This window comes from Panthera onca, chromosome E3, assembly GCF_046562875.1.
Source record: "Panthera onca isolate mPanOnc1 chromosome E3, mPanOnc1 haplotype 2, whole genome shotgun sequence".
Taxonomy (NCBI): Eukaryota; Metazoa; Chordata; class Mammalia; order Carnivora; family Felidae; genus Panthera; species Panthera onca.
In genome coordinates, this window is record NC_138354.1 from 32,511,765 (window position 1) to 32,532,960 (window position 21,196).

A 21,196-nucleotide genomic window follows, 5' to 3' on the forward strand; every position below is an offset into this window, starting at 1 on the left:
GGACTGGGTGGGGGTCTGGGTGTGTGAGAGAGGGGGTCGGGGAGCAGGGTGCCTCCTGTGCTTGTGTCCTGTGTGACAAGAGCTCTGGGGCTACTGTTTCCTATGATGGGGAGCACAGTGGGAGGAGTCCCTGACAGTCACATCTTGGACGTATTGAATTTGATGGAGTTGTTGGACACCCAAGTGAAGATATTGGGCACAGTTCTTGGAGTCAGGAGGTTGGCTCTGGTCTGGACTGGAGGTCCGTGGCTCTCGGTGGTCCCACTGAAGGCCACAAGACTGACTCAGGTGGCCGTGGGGAGGGTGTAGAAGGAGCCGTAGCATAAGAAGCAGCCACGGGTGCTGCAAACAAGCCAGCGGGGAGGAGAAACCCAAGGGGAAGGGGTCCCAGGGGCCTGGGAGGAAGACCTTCCCAAGAGGAGGGAGGGGTTGACAGGGCCCAATGCCTGTCTGGCCAGGGCGTGTCAAGGCCCATGCTGGGGAGGCCACCTTTGACGTCAGGAAGCACCAGACTGAATCGTGGCTCTGTGCCCTTGTCTCTGGGTGGCCTTGAGCAAATCATGGCTCCTCTCTGAGCCTCAGTTTTATCAAAATGGGGTTAAAGACCCCTGCTCTCAGGATCAGATAAAACAGCAGACATTGGCTGCCCAGCCCTGCCCGGGGCACAGTGCAGGCCCGGGGAATGGCAGTGTCTTTTTCTGCCATGCGCTAGGGTGAGGAGCCCAGAAACACTCTGTGTTCCTGCTTGCAGCCAGTTTTCTGGAAGGTTCCTCTGTCAGGAGCAGATGTTTGGGTCCACGTGGGAGGATGGCAAGGGGAAGAGGGGGAGAGCTGCTGAAAAGTCAGTTCTCCAGCTCCTGTGGTTGCCAGACTCTTGGGCAGGTTGACTTGTAAGACTTGGTTCCATTGGCTCCAAAAAAATAGGATCCCTGGTGGTTTGGGGAGGAGGGAGGCCCGAGAGAGAAGTTCATCAGATGGCCGAGAGCTACAGACCTGGGACCTGTGAGACGTGTCTGCAGACATAGGACCTTTGAGAACTTGATCAAAGTCACAAACCCTCTCCTAGGAAGGAGTTCCCACCCCATTTTGCAGCCGGTTCGTGGGAGAGGCATTAGGACTCCCCATGCCTGCTTTGAGCCGTGTCTTGGTGAAGAGCCCTGCTTCTGTGTCTCTTTAAACCCCTCCAGGCCCTGGGGGTCCTGGGCCGAGTCAACAGCTCCGGCTACGTCGAAGTGAGCTCTGTGGCTGCGGACGCCCGGGCACTGGTCGCAGTGGACAACAGCACTTTGCGGGCGCTGCTCATCTTCAAGACTGCCGAGGTGAGGGCACGGGGATAGTGGGTGCCTGGGGCGGCCTGGGAAGGGGTCCTGGGGCCCGAGGAGAAGCACCGGCCACCCTCCTAGCTCCAAAGAGGCCCCAGGGGATGAGAGCATCAGGACCCATAATTGGAGGAAAGCCTTCAGTTCCCCTGGCCTCGTGGCCCCCCACTTTTCTCTTGCTTGTTTGCTTTAAAAAAGACTTTTGGGGCACTCGGGTGGCTCAGTCAGTGAAGTGGCTTGACTCTTGTGGTTCAGGTCGTGATCTCACGGTTCATGAGTTCAAGCCCCGTGTCGGGCTCTGTGCTGATAGTGTAGAGCCTGCTTGGGATTCTCTCTCTCTCTCTCTCTCTCTCTCTCTCTCTCTCTGCCCCTCCCCTGCTCGCACACTCTCTCACTTCCTCTCTCTCTCAAATTAACTTAATAAATAAATTTTTCACAAGTTTTCTTGAAGTACAACATAAGTACTGTAGGAAAGCCCAGAGATGAAAATGCTCAGCTTGGTGAAGTTTTCACAAACCAACCACCACCTACCTCGAAGCACAGAATGTGAGTAGAGCCCAAAAGCCGCCTTTGGCCCCATTCCTCTTACCCACCACCAAGAGTCCCCACAAACATGAGTTCTTGAATGTCACATCTGCGGAAGCACACACATGTTCCTCTTCACGTCCGCCCCTTTGGTTCAACGTTAAGCTTGTGAGATTCGCCCATGCTGCACTCGTTGATTTTTTCCTTTTTCACTGCTCGATAGTATTCCCTGCTGTGCACACATCACGATTCATCCGTCCGTCCTACTGGTTAGCTTTTGGGTGGTGTCCTCTTTTGACTGACCATCGTATCCATCAATCACGTCCTTATTTTTATTTTGTCTTAAATTTTTTTTTATTGTGGTAACATTTACATAAATTGTACCATCTTGGGGCACTTGGGTGGCTCAGTGACTTGGACATCTGACTTCAGCTTAAGTCATGAGCTCACAGTTTGTGGGTTCGAGCCCCACGTTGGGCTCTATGCCGACAGCTCAGAGCCTGGAGCCTGTTTCAGGTTCTGTGTTTCTCTCTGTCCCTTCCCCACGCTCACACACTCTCAAAGATAAGTGAATAAACATTAAAAAATTTTTTTAAAATTTATCTTCTCAACCATTTTTAAGTACACATTTCAGTGATTTTCAAAACACTCACACTGTTACCAACCTGTCTCTATTACACACGGACTCCCCTGCCAGCCCCTGGCAACATACTTTCTGTCTCTGAGGACCCCACCTACCTCATCTAGGTGGAATCATACAGTACGTCTCTTTGTGACCGGCTCTTTTCACTGAGCATCATGTTCTCAGGGTTCATCCATGTTATTGCAGGTGACAGAATGCCCTTCCTCTGTTGGGTGCCTGGGTGGCTCAGTCCGATAAGCGTCCGACTCCTGATCTCGGCTCAGGTCACGATCTTACACTTCTTGAGATCGAGCCCCGCGTCAAGCTCTGCACTCTCAATGCGGAGCCTGCGTGGAATTCTCTCTCTCTCTCTCTCTCTCTCTCTCTCTCTCTCTCTCCCCCCTGCTTGCTTGCTTTCTCTCTCTCTCAAAATAAATAAGCTTAAAAAAGAAAAACAGAATTCCCTTCCTTTCTAAGGCTAAGTAATTACCCCATGGTGTGGATAGACCACGTTTGGTCTGTCCTTCATCCGTCAGCTGACCCTCGGTTTGGTCCCACCCTTTGGCTGATGTGCATCTGCTACCGTGAATGTGGATGTGCAAGTGTCCTTTCAAGGCCCTGCTTTCCGTCCTTACGGACGCGAGTGTCCAATTTTGGCCTCTTACGGGCAGTGCTGCTTCACGCACGCTCGTGCTTGTGTTTTGGTGAGCACGCACGGGGTGGAATTGGCAGACCGCGGGCTGTGTGCCGGTAAAATCACCTGTTGGGTTGCCGTGCGAACCGGCTGGCCTTCCCAGAGCTCCCGGGGAGAGCCGCTAACCGCTCCTCAACTCAAAAGTCCGTGCTGTCCTCAGCCCGGGCACGTTGTGTGCGCTCACCCATGTGAGCAGCTCCCTCGCCGGTCCTCCAGTGAGCACCATTCTGGATGTCTCGGGAGTTTTCCTTCGGGCCCCTGATGTTTTTTCTTTCTGCTGCATCCCAGCCTGCAAGGCGTGTCCTTCCCAAACATCCTGCGGGTCCTTCCCTGTGCCTCGCGGAAGCCCTTTCTCTCTCAGGTTCCTCTCCCGGGTCCACCCCTCGCCCCGGGATATTTTTTTTTTCCTTGCCACTTACTTTATGTCAGGCATCCCAGATGTACAGACTGCTTTTGGTGTAAATCCCTCCAACTTTTTCTACGGTGCCCCGGCCACCAGGGAGGGGGACAGAAGAGGCTTGGTGTAACGTTGGAGTGGTTTGTTCCCCCCCCCCCCGCCCCGTGAGAGAGTCTGGCCACCTCCCAGGCGGCGAGTCTCTTTCCCTTGCTCTGCTGCAGAACCAGCGGGAGGTGGAGGTTTCGCTCACGCACGACCTGCCCCAGCCCCGTCCCTCGGGTCTCCCAGCCCACGTCCTGCTGCAGCTGGCCACCGAGAGGCAGGGGCCCCGCTACAGAGGCACCCTGAAGGTCGGAGTGGACGGCAGACAGGTGTGGGGCTCTGCTGGCGGGGCATCCGAAAGCTGGCGGCGGGAAGGGGGGGTGGGGACAGCCCGGCGCGGTGGCCCAGCTCACAGCCGTCCATGCCGACAGGTGTCCGAGGAGCTGACGTTCACTCGGCAGCCAGAGCGCATCTCCCTGGAGTACACCCTCCAGCACGACGTCCCCATGCTACGGACGCTGCGGGTTGAGGACACGCTGGGCCTGCGGGTAAGCCTCGGTGCTCGTGGAAACCCACAGCCGTGTGCCCTCCTTCATTCAGCAAATGTCCTTGGACGTGTGGTGGAGGGCAGGGGTGTGGAATAGACTCAGACTTCCCTCCGAGTCTCGGTCTTCTCATCTGGGAAGTGGGGATAGCCCCCTCTTCCCTAGCCCAGCCGCAGCCCCGGGACCATTACCCATTCTCGTTTTCCAAAGTCTCCCTGGGACCCAGCGCTTGTCCTTGACCCCCTTGTTACCCGTGTCTGCTCGCACTGCCCGGGGGGGCTGGCCCGGTGTCTCACGTCAGTGCTGTCTCTGAGTCTCCCTCCCTCCTCTGGATTCACCTGCGTGTGTAGCTTCACTTGGCGGCCGGGCGGGCACCGCCCGCCCCTCCTGTTTGCCCCTCTCGGCCAGCGGCCCCTTGTTCCTTGACCAGCGGCAGTCAGACCCTTGGTGTCATCCTTCATCCCCTGCCACTCACACACCAGACGCACCTCTCGCGGGAACTGCCGGCGTATCCCCCCCAGTATACCCAGAGCCCGACCCCTTCTCCCCACCTCCAGCTTTGTCACCTGCTCCAGGCCCCCTCAGGTCACACCTGGGTTCTAGCCACCTAGCTGGGCTCCCTGCTCCCACCGTGGCCCCCGTGGTCTCCACCTAGAGCCCTTCTAAGTCAGACACCAGCCCGGCGCCAGAAAGCTTCATGCCAGGATCTGGCCTGTCCCCTCTCTGGGCTCACCCGCTATGGCTGCCCTCGTGGACTTTCTTCGGGCCACGCTGTCCGCGCCCTGTACTCAAACTGGCAGGTCCTCCTTGCCTTCCGTGCCCCCTGCCCGCCTCTGGCTTCCCCGGGTCTTTGCGTACATGTCCCTTCTCCAGTCTTCCCTGCACAGACCTGCCCTGGTCGGTGTCACCCCCACCCTGGCTGCGTAGACCCGCCCTGGTCGACGTCATCTCCCCGCGTAGACCACGCGGGTCCACGTCACCCCCCTTTCCCTCCCCGCGTAGACCTGCCCTGATCGATGTCAACCCCCCCCCCCCCCCGCCGGGCGTAGACCCACGCGGGTTGACGTCACCCCCCCCCCCCCCCCGCATAGACCGCCCTGGTCAACATCACCTCCCCCACCCTCCCCACGTAGACCCGCCCTGGTCGACGTCACCCCCCCACCCTCACCCTCTGCCCAGAACGTGCTCTTGTTTTCCCTCTGGTGCACAGAACGTGTGTAGCCAGATGGGTGGGGTTTCCCTGCACAATTTGCTGGCTCGCTTTCCCTGCACAATTTGCTGGCTCGCTTTCCCTGCACGTAGATGTGTTCCCCCACCCCCCCGAGCCCCACAGTTGGGTTTTCATGGAGGCTTCATCACGTAGGCATGTTGGGTCATTAACTCAATCCCCAGCTCCTCCACCCCTCCTCAAGGATGGGGGGCCGGGGCTGAAGGTTCCAGCTTCTAACCAAGGCTCAGTCTTCCTGGTGGCCGGCCCTCTCCAGGAGCCCCCCAGAGGTCACCTTGTTAGAACACAAGGCGCTTCTCTTGCTCAAGAGATCACAAGGGATGGGGGCGCCCGGGTGGCTCAGCCAGTTAAGCCTCTGACTCTTGATTTCGGCTCAGGTCATGATCTCGCGGTTCGTGAGATCGAGTCCCACGTCAGGCTCCATGCTGACGGTGCAGAACCTGCTTGGGATTTTCTCTGTCTCTGTCAATCTCTCTCTCTGCCCCTTCCCTACTCATGCTCTCTCTCAAATAAATAAGCATTTAAAAAGTAGACTTCAATTGGTAAGTATTACGTGTATTTTACCACAGTAAAAAGTTTACAAAGCACATGTACCTTTGGAAGGTTTTAGGCAGGGCGGGAGCTCTGTGCCCATGTGGCCTACCTGAGCCATCGCAGTTCTAAGAGCCCCTCCTCTTATTAGATACTCTTCAACCAGCAAGCCCCACCCGGCAAAACAGCACATGCAACCCTGCTCCTCCTTAAACCTGCTCCTGCAGGGGGGCCTCTGTTCCTCCCAGCCCGGCGCTGTGGGTTTCCCGGATCCAGGGGGAGCTGGGCCGGGCTGCCTTCCCGGCACAGGGTGAGGCGGCCTCTCCTCCGTGTCATTCCAGGCCGCTGTGGAGGTTCCTGGCCGCAGCTCCAGCTTCGAGCATTCCGGACGCATCTTGGCGGGGTCCACCTCCCTGAGCTACTCCGTGAGCTGCTGTCGCCGTGCTGGGCACCTGGAACTCATTGGCTGGAGCGAACACAACAGCGTGACCCTGCTGCGGGCCGGACTCCCGCGCAAGGCCCGCCTTAGCGCCAGGCTGCAGATGCTCGGTAAGGCCCCCAGGGCCCTGCCCCGAGACCCAAGAGCCGGCTTCCCCCGGCCCGGAGCCTGCCCGCCAGTCTCGGGTGCGCTGAGACCCCCTCGGGCCCAGAGTGGTCCTGAGCTCCAGAACCAACCGGGACATCCTTGCCCGATTCCCTGCGAGCATGCGCTCCTTTCCCAGACCTGCCAAGGCAAAGCACCACAAACTGCATGGCCCGAAACCACAGATGCTTGTTCACTGACGGTCCTGGAGGTCAGAGGTCAGAGCTCAGGTGTCAGCAGGGCCACCCTCCTGCCCAAGGCTCTCTGGGGACAGTCCTTCCTTGCCTCTCCACCCAGCCGTTCCCCGGCTTGTGGCCACATCCCTCCCATCTGTCTGTGCCTCTTTTCTTGGGGACACCAGATGCTGGATTCGGGCCCCCCCCTACTCCAGCACGACCTCATGTCAGCACGATGACCTCTGCAGAGACCTTGTTTCCAAATAAGGTCACGCTCATTGGCACTAGTGGCTGCGACTTCAACTTAATTTTTAGGGGGAAACGGTTTAACTTCTGATGGAGGGGGAAGGGAAGGTAACGGTAATAAGAGCCAGTGTTGATCGAGGCTTACTGCATACACACCAGGCAAGCTGTCTACACACAGGAGCTCGCCGGGTCTGCTCAGCCATCTAGTCACACCAGGGAGAGTTGAAGCCCACAGTGGGGCCTCTGAGCCCTCAGGATCCGCACACTCATCTCACTGACCACGACTTCTGGCCCCTACTTACTTTACTCCTCGCTATTCTTCAGACGCGTCGGGCTTGCTCCTGCCTCAGGACCTTTGCACAGGCTGTTCCTCTGCCTCGAAGGCTCTTCCCCTGCATATGTGCTTGACTCAGTCCCTCACCTCCTTCAGATATTTTTCATAAGTCATCTCCTCCATGAGTCCTTTCCCACCCACCCTGTTTATTTGTACCCCCACCTCTCTCTAGCTCATTCCATCCTTTTCCTGGCTTGGTAGCTCTAACATACCATATAACATACTTACTAAACACCTTCATTTCTCATTGCCTGTCTTCTGCCCACCCACGCTAGGATGTGTACTCCACAAGGACCCAGGGATGATTTTTACCTGTTCTGCAGAGTGGAGTGGAGTGGGTGTTCAATTAAACATCTGTTGAATGAAGTCATGAACATATGAGGTAGAGATTAGTCACTGCCCCCATTCTGCAGAGAAGGATGGAAACTCAGGTTGAGTCACGTGTCCCAGGCCACACAGCTGTTGAACATTGAGATCAGGACTTGAATCCGGGCAGTGTGACTCCAGAGCCACTGTCTGACCACTATGTAGATTGCAGAGAACGGGACCCTTGGTGGCTCCCCTGTCATTTGGGCCATCTTCTTTTCTGTCCTTGGCTCTCAGCCCGCTATGGGCTGAGTGGGAACCTGGAACAGACAGAGAGGGACTGACCTCACAGACTGCTCTGAGGAAGGGTTTACTGGGGTCGTGGCAGGTAAATGACGGGACAGTCGTTCCAGGATGACCGGTTCCTGGCCCTTGAGAAACCTGGTGTGGCCGCCTGTAGCCGCAGAAACTTCTCACCTGTGCACTGCTGTCCATGTTTAACTGTCCCAACCCCTTAGGGGGTATTTTCTGCCTGGTATTAACATTCTTGGTGTCCCCGAGGGTCTGAAACATGCCCGGGCGTGGAGATAGGGGCCCCTTCAGATGTGTGTCCCCTCCTCTTCGGGCCCCCTACACAGCAGGTGCATGTGGTTAAACACCGCATCAGGTGAGGACAGGAACGCTTCCTGAGGTCTGTGTGCCCCCCGGGTGTTTTCAGGTGTGTTACCTCCGCGAATCTTGGCATCGTCACTCAAGGTGGGCAGGCTGTGCCCACTTAATTGATGAGGAAACCGAGGCTTAGGGCCACCTTGTCCACATCTGCCAAAAGCGCCACCTGCGCTGATGGGCCCACAAGGCTGGCGATGGCCTGGGCCAGGGGTCACAGGCTGGGGCTGTGGGGTGCATGGCCCAGGAAGCTGGCCTCTGATGTAGACTAGGCCTCATGCACTTACCCTGGGTAAGTATTTTCTAATGGAGCAGGAGGAGTCTAAGTCCAAAAAGGAGAAGAAGAAAGCTTCTGGATTCTCCTTGTCCAGAGGGTTTTTTTCCCCCTGCTTGCTAAGATGAGGCGTGGTCCAGCTGGGCACCATGAGAGGTTCCTGGATGGGTGGAAAGAGCGGGGCCCCTCCAGTCTGGGCCAGGCAGGCTGCAGGTTGGAATCATTTGATAGTGATTGGATGTTTGATAAACCTGGAGGGAAGTATTCTTCTGTTCCCTTGGCAAGCCCTGGAGCCCTGGGGTGTGTCCAGGGGTGCTAAGTGCTGGGGATGGGCCCGGGAAAAAGTAAAGGCCCTGCCCTCGAGGGGCTGACCCTCCCTAGGCGGGGAGCATGAAGGGTTGGCGGGGACAGTGCGAAGTGTCAGTTTGGCAGCCAGCCCAGGAGGAGGAGAAGCCAGGCCGAGATCCCCGGGGGCAGGTGGGGGCCGCCTCTTGACGTCCCGGTGGCTCAAAGCAAGAAGCCTTGCCTGGGGTTCATGCCCCCTGAGAAAGCAGGCAAACTGAGCCCTTAGCAGCCTGTGCCCTTCTCTGCCCTTAGAGACCCAGACCGAGGCCAGCGTGGCCCTCCACGGAGGGGATGGTGGGGTCAGCGTGGACGTGGCAGCGTTGGTGGCCTGGCCGATGGACGGCACTCTGGAGCTGATGGTGAATGCCAGCCACGCGGTACCCGCTCTCCGGGGGCTGGGCCTGCCCTTCGCCAGCCAGGTGAGACGTGGGTCCCCCCACCTCCACGCTGGGCCGGTCTCCCTCCAGTTCTACCCACTCCATCCGGTTCCCAGCCTGCGCCAGGCCCGCTGTGTGCACGACCGACCGTGCTCTCTCTCTCTCTGTATCTCTCTGGCACTTTCCAGTCGGTGAAGGCTGTTGGTGACACTGACCGCTGGAACCCGTGTCTGCTCAGCCATCTTTGTGTTTGCAGCCCTGGGGCGTGTGGACGGGCCTCCTGCGGCCCGAGTTCCAGCTCCCCGCCCTGCGTGCTTTTTTTGCCCCTTCCGGTCTTGCGTTCAAGTGAAAGCCCAGCTTTGGTCTGTGGAGCACCGGGGTGCTCAGCGCCGGGGTTTTCTGTGCCGTGACTCCTTTCCTCCTCCTAACACCCCGTGAGAGGCGGGCGGCAGAGTCCTTAGGAATCTCGGCTCTGGGAGTCAGATCCCAGCTCTGATGCCTGCGGGCTGTGTGGCCCGGGGCAGGTTCCTTAGCCTCTCTGTGCCCTCAGTCTCATGAAATGGGGGTGATACTTGTGCTGATAGCACGGGGTTGGGGAGCACGGGGAGAGTTCACATCAGTTACACCTGGTGGAGCAGGTGGTTTAGAAGCTTTGGCTGCCGCTGTGATGGTGAGTCGCCGTCATCACTGTCTCCGGGTCACACGTGAGAGGGTATGCCACCTGCCCAAGGTCATGTGGCAAGCGGGCAGCCAAAGGGGCTCTGGCTGGCAGCTGGGCCCCTTGCCATGCTGCCCTCCCACATCTGGGAAGAAGAACCTGCTGTGGCCCCGTGAATGGGGTCAGGCTCCGGCCACTGCCCCTTGGCACAGAGTTGCCTTTCCCGGCTGGGCCCTCTGGCTGCCCGGCGAGTCACTGGCACATTCCAGAAGTGTCTTGTTTTTGATTAGCAGCACGTCCCCGCCCCCACTCCACTCTGCCCCGAGGAGAGGCTGTTCCCAGAGGCCCTGTCAGCCCTCATGCAGGGGGTCTTTGTCACTGGACCCCCCCAACTGAGGGAACCTGGTTCCTGCTCCCTCTGACTTCATCTAAACCCCCTTTTCTTGGTCTCGGGCCCCGTGGTGGGGAGACGTGGTGGGGCTCATTTTCTGCTGGCGTCCGGGGATGCAGGCCTGGTGGGGTGCACTGTGGGCTGCAGAGTGGGGCCTGGCTTGGGAGGGTCCTCGGGCCCCCCGTACCCCCCCATACCTCACAGCCTGCTGCTTCCTCAGCTCGTGTTCCAGAAGCTCTGGGCAGAGGGACAGATGCACTCTTCCCTGCAGCTGACCTGTGATTCTCAAGCCAGCCTGGTCCTTGACGTGCGTGGCCAGAGCCAGGTGCTCAGGTGAGGGGCTCCCTGCCACTCTGCCCGCCCCCCTCCCCCACCGAGAAGAAAGGGATGGGTGAGGGGGAGAGATCAGCTGGGTCCCTACCGCGTGCTGACCTCTAACCCCCAGCGCCTCCTTGAACCGTCCCCACAGCCCTACTGCACAGATGTGGAAAGAAAGGCTCAGAGAAGCATAGCAACCTGCCCAAGGCCACACAGCTCGTAAAATAGCCTTGGCCTTTGGGGGGCAGGACACAGATGAGAAGTTCCTGGTCCCACAAACTAAATGCATCCTAGGCCTCAAATTCAAATTAGTCATTGTTAGAGCTCTTCAGTCTGGGGACCTGCCGGGTGGCTGGCCCGGTGCCCGGTGGCCTCACGCATGTATGAAGTCGGGGGGCCACCAGGCTCCAGCCCCCGTACCAGGTCGCCGAAGGGTGACTGTGCCCGCCCAGGGTCATGGGGCCACGTCTGGGGAAATTTCTGGTTGTTGTAGCTGGGGAGCTACTGGCTTCTAGTGGGCAGTGGCCAGAGATGCTGCTACGTGCACACATCAGCCCACAGCCACGAGTGACACCACGGTGTGGCCGAGCCACCAGGAAGGGGCAGCAGCCTGGAGCTCACAGCACTGGGCCGCCATGAGCACCTTGGCCTGGAGGGGCCAGGGGAAAGCGTGCCGTGTGCACTCGGCTGCCAGGAGCGAGCCCACGTTTGAAATGCTGCCGTCTAGACCCTGCTGAGGCTTCCACTGGCCAAACCGGAGAGGGCCTATTGATGGGCCCGCCGAAGACACTCAGCCCGGCACCGCTACAGCTCGTTATGCTGAGGGGGAAACTGAGGCTCACAGAGGGTAATTGAGGAACTTTCCCCGGCCAGCACCCGACACAGGCCGGGCGGGGATGGAAACGCGTGTCACCTGACCCGGCACCACGCGGCCCTTGGGCCTGGGGTGTGCGAACGCCCCCACCGGCCCCCGGCCAGGTTCCTGGATCTCCTGCCCTCTGCCGGGGAGGTTGGCCTGCCCTGACCAGCCGTGGGCGCCCTCGTGCCCAGCCTCAGGCACACTCTGTCCTTCCTTCCAGCAAAGAGCTGCAGCTCTCCGGCCGGCACCGCCTCCCTGGCCTTCTGGGCTGCTGTCCCCGCACAGCCTCAGCCAAGGTAACTGTGCCCAGCCGCCCCTGAGCCCTGACTGCTTCCAGATGCCCTGCCGAGGTGGGAGGGGGCCCTGCCGGGGACCGTAACCTGTCCACATGTGTCCGCAGGCCCACGGCAGGCCCCTGTGGGCTGCCCTCAGAAACCCCTGGCTCCAGCTTTCCCAGACACCCCCAGGCTCACATTCCTGGGCCGGGCCTGCAGCCCCCCACTGAGCCCACGAGACCCTGGGGAGCGGGGGAGGCCCGCCTGCCGGAGGCCTGACACCGACACCACCTCACCGGCCTGGCAGGCTCCCGGCAGCTGGGTCGAGTGGCCCAGGCCTTAGAGCTGAGGCAGCAGTGCCACCCGGGTGCCCTGTCTTGTTCCCACGGCCCAGGCTCTCTGTGTCTCTTCCCGCCCTTGTCCGTAAATCCCCTTTTCACCCAGGACCCCCAGGACAGCCCCTGGTCACGCATCTGGCCTGCGCGTGGCATTTGGGGGTCCTGGGGGTAGACAGCAGGCCCAGGCTGGCGTGCCCCCCTCCCTCCGTTACTGTTACCATTACCTGTTTCCCTGTCTGCAACTCTTTCCCAAATCAGAAGCTTCTGGAGGGCATACCCGGCCCAGGGCCCAGCACACAGTAGGTGCTCCGGGAAAGATGTTGACTGATGGAATGAGTGACTGGTTGTTACATTTGCCGACTGGTCACTTCGCCATCCTGCCAGCCACCCGGTTTTGTTAAGTGCCCTCCCTGCCCGGGGCTCGGCCGCCTCTGTTTGCAGAGCCCCTACCGTGTGCCAGGCCCCGTCCTGGTGCGCTCACATGATGTCAGTGCTCCCCAAGCTTCGTTGCAGCTGTACGATCCATCAGGGAACCTCTTGTCCCCCCGACCCCAGTCTTTGTTTTGTATACTTTCCAATCTATAGAAAAGATACTGTGGGACAGTGAACATTCCCCAGTTGTTAATATCCTGCCAAAACTTTCTGTTTATACTTACGTGTTATATATATTTGTATATTCACACACACGCATACATTTTCTTCTGTGCAATTAAGAGATGCTACAGACATGTTTCTGGACACATCATACCTCTTTACTTCTAAATACTTCAGTGAGTGTTTCCTATTAAAAGTCTATTTTCTTGTATAACACAGTGTAAGTACAAAACTCAGGAAATTTAACATGATGTAGTAATATTATGATTTAATATGTAGTCTGTAATAAAATTTCCTAGTTACTCCAGTAATGTTCTTTCAAGCTGGGTTTTTAAAAAATTTGTTTGTTTTTAGTTTCTTTTAAATCTAGGACCTTCTGCAGGATCACCAGGGGTGCTTAGTTGTTCTTTTTGATTTCTTAATCTGGAACAGAGGTCTGCAGACCTTAGGAGCCAGATAGTAAATATTTTCGCCTTTAAACCCAATATGGTCTCTGTTGCAATGCTCAGTGCTGTCACTGTAACAAAAAAGCAGCCATGGACAATATGTAAATAAATGGGTGTGGCTGTGTTACAATAAAACTTTATTTACACAATCAAGTGATGAGCCAAATTTGGCCCAAAGTGGACCCCTGATCTAGAAATTTTTCTCCTGCCCAGTACCTATTCCCCCCGCCAATATTTTTACTATTAACCTTTCCAGACACTGGAAAATGAAAGCAATTTTGTAGTGAACATCCACATACCCAGTGCCTAGATTTCCTTACTCCTGGTTCACTCCTCTTGCTTTATCAGATAGCTCCCCATCCAGCTGAGTTTTTGACACATTTCAAAGTAAGTTGCAGAGGTTGATACACTTCCCCCTAAGCAGGAAAAGCCCTGCACTGACAGTTGTGAAGTTTCCAGGCAGTTATTTTGCAAAACTCCTCCGTCGGGATTTGTCAGATTCTTTGTTCAAGATGAGATCTGGGTTGAATGTTTTGACAGGGTACTGCTAATCCGCAGAGCTCTTCAAAAATACCAGTTTGGGGGCACCTGGGTAGCTCAGTCATTTGAGCATCCAACTCTTCGTTTCAGCTCAGGTCATGATCCTGGGGTCATGGCATCAGGCCCCACATCGGGCTCTGCACTGAATGTGGAGTCTGCTTAGGATTCTCTCTCTCTGTCTGCCCTCCACCCCTGCTTGCAAGCAGGCTTTCTCTCTCTTGCTCTCTCTCTGTGTCTCTCTCAAAGAAAATACATTTTAAAATACCAGTCTTTCCACCCTGTTCCCAGAGGTTCTGTTTTTACAAGCGGCGGGTAGGAACCCAGAATCTCTATCTGTGGCTAATGCCCTAAGTGATTCTGTGGTTGTAGCCAGTCTGGAAGATGGCACATTACTTCATACGCTTTTTGCAGCACATTAATAAAAAGTCTCATCATCCCGGTTATTATCTCTGGCTAGAAAGCAGAGACTCGAGTGGTTAAGGAACTAGCCAGGGGTCATCCACCCCATGTGACAGCCGTGGAGCCAGAATGGGCATCTGCTGTCCCTGCCTGTGCCTAGTTCCCTGCGCTAGACTGCCCCCTGCTGTCCACAACACTAATGCAACCACAATTCTTGCCCGATGGCCCCGGGATAGTAGCTGCCTTCAAGTGCGTGTTACAGCTCGAAGGGCTTGGAGAGGTGGTTGTCATGGGCACACCTGGTAGCCTCGGCCGGGGCTCAGGACCCTCATCTCCTCAGACTTCGTCCAGCCCAGGAAGCTGCAGGTGTCTTGGGCCCAACCCTACAGCCTGGAGCCGGGATCCACCTGAACGTTCCATCAGAAACCAATGGGGCAGGCACCTGGGTGGCTCAGTGGTTTGGCGTCCAACTTTGGCTCAGGTCACGTTCTCACAGTTGGTGGGTTCAGGTCCTGCATTAGGCTCTGTGCGGACAGCTCGGAGCCTGGAGCCTGCTTTGGCTTCTGGGTCTCCCTCTCTCCTTGCCCCTTTCCCACTCATGGTCTGTCTCTCAAAAATACATATTAAAAAAAATTAAAAAAAAAAATAAAGGAAACTAATGAGGAAATCTCTCCCCTGCTTCTCTGACCCAGCTACAGTATTCCGAGCATGAGGCCGAGAGCGCGATTTTCGTGGCGGTAGAAGAGCATCATTTCCACGTGGGCACCAGGGTGGTGACCGCGAAGGCCAGTGTCACCAACATCATCAGGCTGGAACAGACCTTCCCCCAGGTGCATGGAGGGCAGCCGGGGCCGGCTGGGGAGGCTCTTGGGGCGGCCCTTCGAGAAAAGAGGAATTGTCACGGGCTGTGAAGTAGGCGAGACTCGCTAGAATGGATCGGCAGCTGGTCTCTGTGTCTGTCCCTTCCTCCCTGTCTCCTTCCCTTGCACGTTATTTATTGAGCCCCTACTAGGGTCCAGGACAGGCAGGTCCTAGAAGCAGAGGACATCGCCTGGAATAGGATTGGTGGATCCTTCCTCTCATCCCGTGTCCATCCGGTGGGGCGATTGACCCCCCCAAAATTGCATTAATAAGTAAGAAAATACTCCAGATGGTGATACATACTATAGAGAAAAGAAAAATGGGGTGATAGCGGGGGAGCTCTTTAGGGGGCCAGGAAACCCTCACAAAGAAGCTGACATTTGAGCTAGCCCCAGATGACCAGCAAGTGTCGGCCGTCTGAAAATCTGGTGGAAAGGCCTTCCAGGCAGAGGGAAGAGCACATACAAAGGTCCTGGGGGCAGGAATGAGTTGGGATGTTTGAGGAGTGGCCACCGGGCTGGAGCAGAGTGGGGGAGTATGGTTGCGGTAGGAGGTCGTAGGGGTCCAATCGTGTAGGCTCCTGGCAAGCCTCAGGGAGGAGTTTGGATTTAGTTCTCTGTGAAATTGGAAGCCTTTGAGGATGTGGTCCAAGCGATGATTTCAGACCCTTCCGGCTGCTGCGTGGGGAGGGACCTACAGGGGGCAGCAGAGACAGCAGGGAGGAAGCGGCTGTCCTCCGCAGGGCAGGGAGTAACGGGGGTCTTGCATCAGGGTGGGGCAGTTAACTTCCTCCCCCGATGCTCAGCACTGGGTCTGGAACATGATGCCTGCTCACTGAGTGTTTGAGGAACCCTTGCTGCAAACCACAGCAGCTCCCACGTGGCAGTGCCCGCAGGTCAGCCGCGGGCTGGCAGAGGTTGGCCTTGGGACTCTCATCCCGTCTCATAGACGGGGAAACTGAAGCTCAGAGAAGTTAGGGGACTGACCCTGGGCCACACAGCTTGGAAGGGGAGCTGAGAGGTGGTGTCCTTTTTACGGGGCCATGCGGCGTCTTGTGTCGTGTTCCACCCCTCCACCGCGTTGTCTGCCCATCCCCCGGGAGCCTTTGGCTTTCTCGCTTCCTGATGTCTCTGGCAGCCCCGTGTACTGTTCATGCGCCGTGAGTGTTCCTTGTCTTTCTTCTTCCGAAAGTGCTTCTTTTCTACCCCAAGCAGCAACGCGGACCAGGTTGTCCGGTGACCCGGTGCTGTCTTTCTCTTCCAGTTCAGCACCCTTCCTGGGGAGCTGGTCCTGCAGACCTCGTACGAGAGAGCCCGTGGGACCCGCACCCTGCACCAGATACTTCTGTGGGATGACCAGGTGGTGACCCTCCACGGGAGCCTCTCTGGGTCCTTCCCCAGGCCCCCAGGGAACCTCAGCCTCCAGGGTGAGTGTCTGAGAGGCCGCTGACGGGGGTGGCCGGTTCTCTCACTCCACGAACCATCTTCGAATGCTTGCTCGACCCAGATGCTGTTCCAGGCACTGGGGGATCCGCCCGGAAATAAGATGGCCCAGGTCCTTGCCCGCAGGGAGAGAGGCAGTGTGCAGGGATGCGAATGTGAGGAAAAGCCTATCAGAGTGTGAGAGCGGGAAGGGTTTGATTAGGGGGTGTGGGGTTCCTGTGGGTGGGGCAGCCTAGGAAGGCCTGTGTGACGAGGTAATGTCCAAGCTGAGCCCTGAATGATGAGGAGGAGCTGGCTGTGGTGAAGATCTGAGGAGGGGCATCGAGAGGAAAAGGAAAAGCATGTGCAAAGGCCCTGAGGTGGGAATAAGACTGGAGTGCTAGAGCAACAGCAGCGAGGCCAGAGTGGCCCAAGTGCACTGAAGGGGGAGCGAGCAGTGCAGACAGGCGGGCGGCCCCAGGGACCCCAGCCACTCAGGGTCCCAGCCCCGAGCCCGGAGTTACGGTTCCCCTGAGTGTGATAAGACAGGACGTGTGGAAGGTGGGGCAGCCCTGAGCATTCCCAGGGGGTTCAGAGCTGAGGCTGAGAGTTGGCAGGGGAGGTGAGTGCTGTCCCACAGAAGCCCCAGTGACGGCACCTGCGTCCCCCGAGGTCCTCCAGCAAACAGCCCCCTGGAAAGGACTGTGAGGTCACACAGGCTGTCAGTTTACACAGAGCAGAGCCCGACCTGCAGGCCTGCGACACAATGCAGACCCCGGTCCCGGGGCCACCACCTGCTGGGTGGTCTGAAGGAATTTCCCCAGGGTCACAGTTGCCACACGTGTGCCCTGCAAGGCAGAAGAAATGCATAGATCCTCAATAAGCTGAGGCAGCGTGCGTGTGTGTGTGTGTGTGTGCGCGCGTGCAGAGGGTGTGTGGGTGCGTGCAGGGGGTGTGTGGTTGGGCTGGGCAGCCTGAGGACCCTGCTCTGTGGGTACAGAGCATGGGAGTCAGGGGGTCAGAGTGTGGGAAGAAGGAGGGTTAGGGCTCTGAGTGCGGGGCCCATGAACGTGGTCAGCGTTCTCTAGACTAATGACCTGGTGGCTCCTTAAGAAGCACCTAGTGGCACTGTCTCCGGGCACAGCTCCCAGGAGCCTGTGTAGGAACAGCTGGCACCCTTCCAGAGAGTTCAGAGGGCCACTGTCTCCCGTGGAGTCTCAGGTGACTCTTGCTCATGGGTCTGAGAAGACAGGGCCAACCGGTGGCCTCACAAGATGGGGTCAAGTGTTGCAAGAGGTCCAGGCAGCTAGACTTAGCCTAGGGGGTGAAGGAAGAAAGTCTAGGGCAGGGAGACTGCCCAGTGTGAGGTCTCAGCTATGGAGATGCCTCCATGTCTCACCCTAGAACAGAATGTGAGTAGAGGCCAGCTGACCGTGGGCCGGGTGGGTGCGGGGCATTCAAAAGGGGCACAGGTCACCCCTGAGTGTGAGGAATGTTGGGTGGCAGGTGGCCCAGGCAGCCTTTGGTGAGTGACAACCATCCCCAAACTCACTGGTTTCTACCAGAAAGCATCAGGTTGGGCACAGGCTGCTGCTGACCTTGGCTGGGCTCTCCAACTCTCTCGGGGGGCTGGCTCCCGGCAGATCGAGGACCGCCTCGGCTGGGAGACCCAGGTGCTGCCTATGTGCGGTCACCGTCCAGCAGGCCAGCCTGGGTTCCCTCTTGTGGTGCCTGGGCAGGTTCCCAGGGAGCGAATGGGAGCTGAGGCCTCTCGAAGCTTGGGCTGGGATGTGGCAGCATCCCCTTCCCCAACTCCTATTAATAAGTCTCAAGGCCCAGGTTCGAGGGCTCCACCTCTTGATGCAGGAGGTGCTGAGTCTCCCTGCAAAGCAGGGAGGGGAGATTTGGGGCTCTCACAGGGACAGGGGGCGTGGGGGGCGGGTGCGTTGAGTGGTGGGTGACCCAGTGAAGGTGTAGCTTCTGAATTTTGTGTGGATTACCTGAGCACGTGGCCCCCAAGTGGCCACCTTGCCGGAGGTGGTCGCTGTTTCTGCTGAGATCCCCCTGGGCCCTCTCCGCCCCTCCCTGTGCCCCCACCCAGTGGAGCTCACGCACCAGCTGCCCCTCTCCCTGCCGCGACACTGCAGTCTCAGCCTGTCCTCCGAGCATTCACGACGTGGACGCCGGGACCACCTGGCCGTGGGCTGGGATGGCAAGGACCAGGTGGGTGTCTGGGTTGGAAGGAGACCCCGGGAACTCTACCAGGCCTGTAGGCTGAGCAGGACCCTCGGGGCCCAGGCCTGCCCAAGGAGCCTTACTCGGGCCAACCCAGCTGGTTCCAGGCCCCAAGAGACTGTGGGAAAGGCACGGGGTGGGGAGTGGAACCTGGGTTCCAGCCACACCTGAGCGACAACAGGGAAACCAGTGGTGAATGCACAGGGAAGGCTTATCATGTGCCGGGCACTGCAGCCCCACGTTCCGATGGTGACACTGAACCTCAAGGAGGTATAGTGACTTGTCCGGAGTCACGGAGCTAGTGGAAGGCAGGGCTGCGATTCTAACTCCTTGATGCCCCTGGCCCGTGTCCTCCGTCCTCTGCCCCATCTCTGTCCTCACTGTCCCTGCCTGCTCCTCCCCGGGCCTCAACTTTGTCCTCTGCAAAACGGGCTGAATCTCTCCAAGGGCACCCCCCCCCCCCCCCGCCCCGCCACAGTCCTGGGAGTTTTGTGCTCAGAGCCAGCCGCGCTCATGCCCTTTGACCTTGGAGAAGGTTGTCTGTACAGGGTGGGGAGGGGGACGCCCTTGTGGGCGAGGCCTCGGGCTCAGCCTGTCCCCCTCCCCAGGTGGTGGTCTCCTCCTCTCTGCAGTTGGGGAGGGACAAGCTGGCCGCCCGCCTGGCCCTGGCTCAGCCCTTCAACCTCTCCTGGTCGTGCATGGAGGCCAGCGGCCTTGCTGAGAGCAGGGGTGGCAAGGAGAGCTGGCAGGTGAGTGGGGAGCATCCGAGGTGCCTGTCATGTGGTCTTGGGGGTTGGCGAGCTGCATGGCTGAGCTGGGGGGGGTGGGCAGGGGGAGAAGTTTCTGCCTGTCTACTGGTGTGAAGGACTCCTCCAGAATCACAGATTCCTGAAATTTGGGACCCTGAGAGGTCCTTTGGTCATTCATTCCTTTATCAGTACTTTATTAAACACCTACTACATGCCAGGTAGTGTGTGAGACCTACAGTGCTGCATTTAAAGAGCTTACAAGCGTGTCTGACTCATCATTTATATGCTTGCTTGTTTAGTCAGAAACTGCAGGGGGATATGGGCAGGGCAGCTCGACTCCTCAACCAGCTGGGTGGCCTTGGGCAGCTCATGGACCCTCTCTGAGCCTCAGTTGTTTTAGCTGTGAAACAGAAAACAGTAGACCAGTGTGTGTAGACAGTAGACAGTGTGTTCCAGGCCGAAGACCCTGTCTAAAATTCAAACAAATGAATGAGGAAAAATTAAGAGTTGTGATAAGCACTCTGAAGAAAGCAGAGAGGAGGCTGAGATAGAGACTAATTAGATGGGGTGGTCAGTGAGGGCCTCCTGGAGGAAGTGGTTTGTCAGCTGAGGACTCACAAGTGAGAGGGAGCCGTCTTGTGGCAAACTGGAGGAATAGCATTTTGGGTATAGAGGGGGGATAGCAAGTGCAAAGGTCCTGAGGTGGGAACAGGCTGGGGTGCTTCGGAAAGGGCCAGAGGCAATTGGGCTGGAACAGAGTAAGTGATAGGACAGGTGCCGGGAGATAGCAGCTGAGGACCCCTGCCTTGGGCGGCCTCCGCTGCCATAACAAAACACTGCAGGCTAGATAGTGCCTGTCTCTTAAAACAAAAATTTACGTCTCCCACTTTCAGAGGCTAGAAGTCCACGATCAAGGGGCCAGCTTGGTCAGGTCCCGGTGAGACCTCTCTTGCTGGCTTGCAGCCTTCCGTGTCCTCACGTGCCAGGGAGAGAGCTCTCTGGAGTCTGTGGTTACAGGAGCACTGGTTCCACCATGAGACCCGCCTCACGACCTCCCGTCAGCCCCGCTTCCTCCTGCCATCACAGGGGGACGAGGGCTTCAGTGGGAAGATTAGGGGAGCGGGGCGCACACTGAGTCCAGAGCAGCCCCAGAGGCCCTGAGTCAGGGGGCTCCGATTTCCTTCTGGAAAGGGCAAGTCTGGGTGTTGGCAATGAGGTGTCTTCCATTGAAATACTTGCAGCTTCCTCGTCTGGGCGTGGCTCTGAGCTCTTGCAGCCGGGGCAGGATGGGGGGGGGGGGGGCAGGACTTTGTCTCTAGTTCCCTGCTTCTTCCCCTAGAGTGGTGGGCAGGGGGCCACCCTCCCTCTCCCCGCCCCCCGCCCCTGCAGCACACACACACAGAACATCCTCTTCCCCTTCCCACCCCCCTCACCGGCCTCCATCTGATGCAGGTGCAGCTGGCCTTGGACAGAGGGCAGCCCGTGACCTTGCACCTCACCTGGGCTGACAGGTCCTCGGGGTACGATACCATCTGGGACGGCTGCCTGGCCGCCTCCCCGGGGCAGGTAGGCCTTGGTGGGACTGCCACGTCGAGCGCGGGCCTTTCCCTGACTCTGGGCCCTGTGCTGGCCCTGAGTCACATACTCCATCCTCTTGTCAGTTCCGGGCCACCTGGGGCCTGGGCGCCCTCAGGGCCTGTGGGGCCTTGACACAGACCACGGCCGTGTTCAGCGAGCAGCTCGAGCTGTCCTGGGACCGACGCCGGGTGCAGCAGAACCTGACCTATGAGGTGAGGCCTAGAAAGCCGGGTCCCAGGCAGGTACCCACAGGGCGGCCCCATCTGCTATAGAAAGTGCCCGGCTCTGAAGCCATGTGGTCCTGGGTGCCAGGGCCAGCTGTGC

At 58.1% G+C, this 21,196-nt stretch overlaps 1 protein-coding gene across 1 annotated transcript in view; it reads left to right on the forward strand.

Annotated features, from left to right (window-relative positions):
* APOLTP (apolipoprotein lipid transfer particle homolog) overlaps positions 1 to 21,196 on the forward strand; it is a 140,186-nt gene that overhangs the window by 91,882 nt on the left and 27,108 nt on the right. Inside the window, exons 45-57 of the mRNA XM_078439805.2 lie at positions 1,188 to 1,319; positions 3,779 to 3,928; positions 4,031 to 4,147; positions 6,245 to 6,452; positions 9,086 to 9,252; positions 10,480 to 10,592; positions 11,657 to 11,732; positions 14,721 to 14,858; positions 16,153 to 16,315; positions 18,412 to 18,533; positions 19,154 to 19,294; positions 20,747 to 20,860; positions 20,956 to 21,084. Of these exons, the coding sequence (XP_078295931.2) occupies positions 1,188 to 1,319; positions 3,779 to 3,928; positions 4,031 to 4,147; positions 6,245 to 6,452; positions 9,086 to 9,252; positions 10,480 to 10,592; positions 11,657 to 11,732; positions 14,721 to 14,858; positions 16,153 to 16,315; positions 18,412 to 18,533; positions 19,154 to 19,294; positions 20,747 to 20,860; positions 20,956 to 21,084 (1,770 nt within the window). The remainder of the gene's footprint in view (positions 1 to 1,187; positions 1,320 to 3,778; positions 3,929 to 4,030; positions 4,148 to 6,244; positions 6,453 to 9,085; positions 9,253 to 10,479; positions 10,593 to 11,656; positions 11,733 to 14,720; positions 14,859 to 16,152; positions 16,316 to 18,411; positions 18,534 to 19,153; positions 19,295 to 20,746; positions 20,861 to 20,955; positions 21,085 to 21,196) is intronic.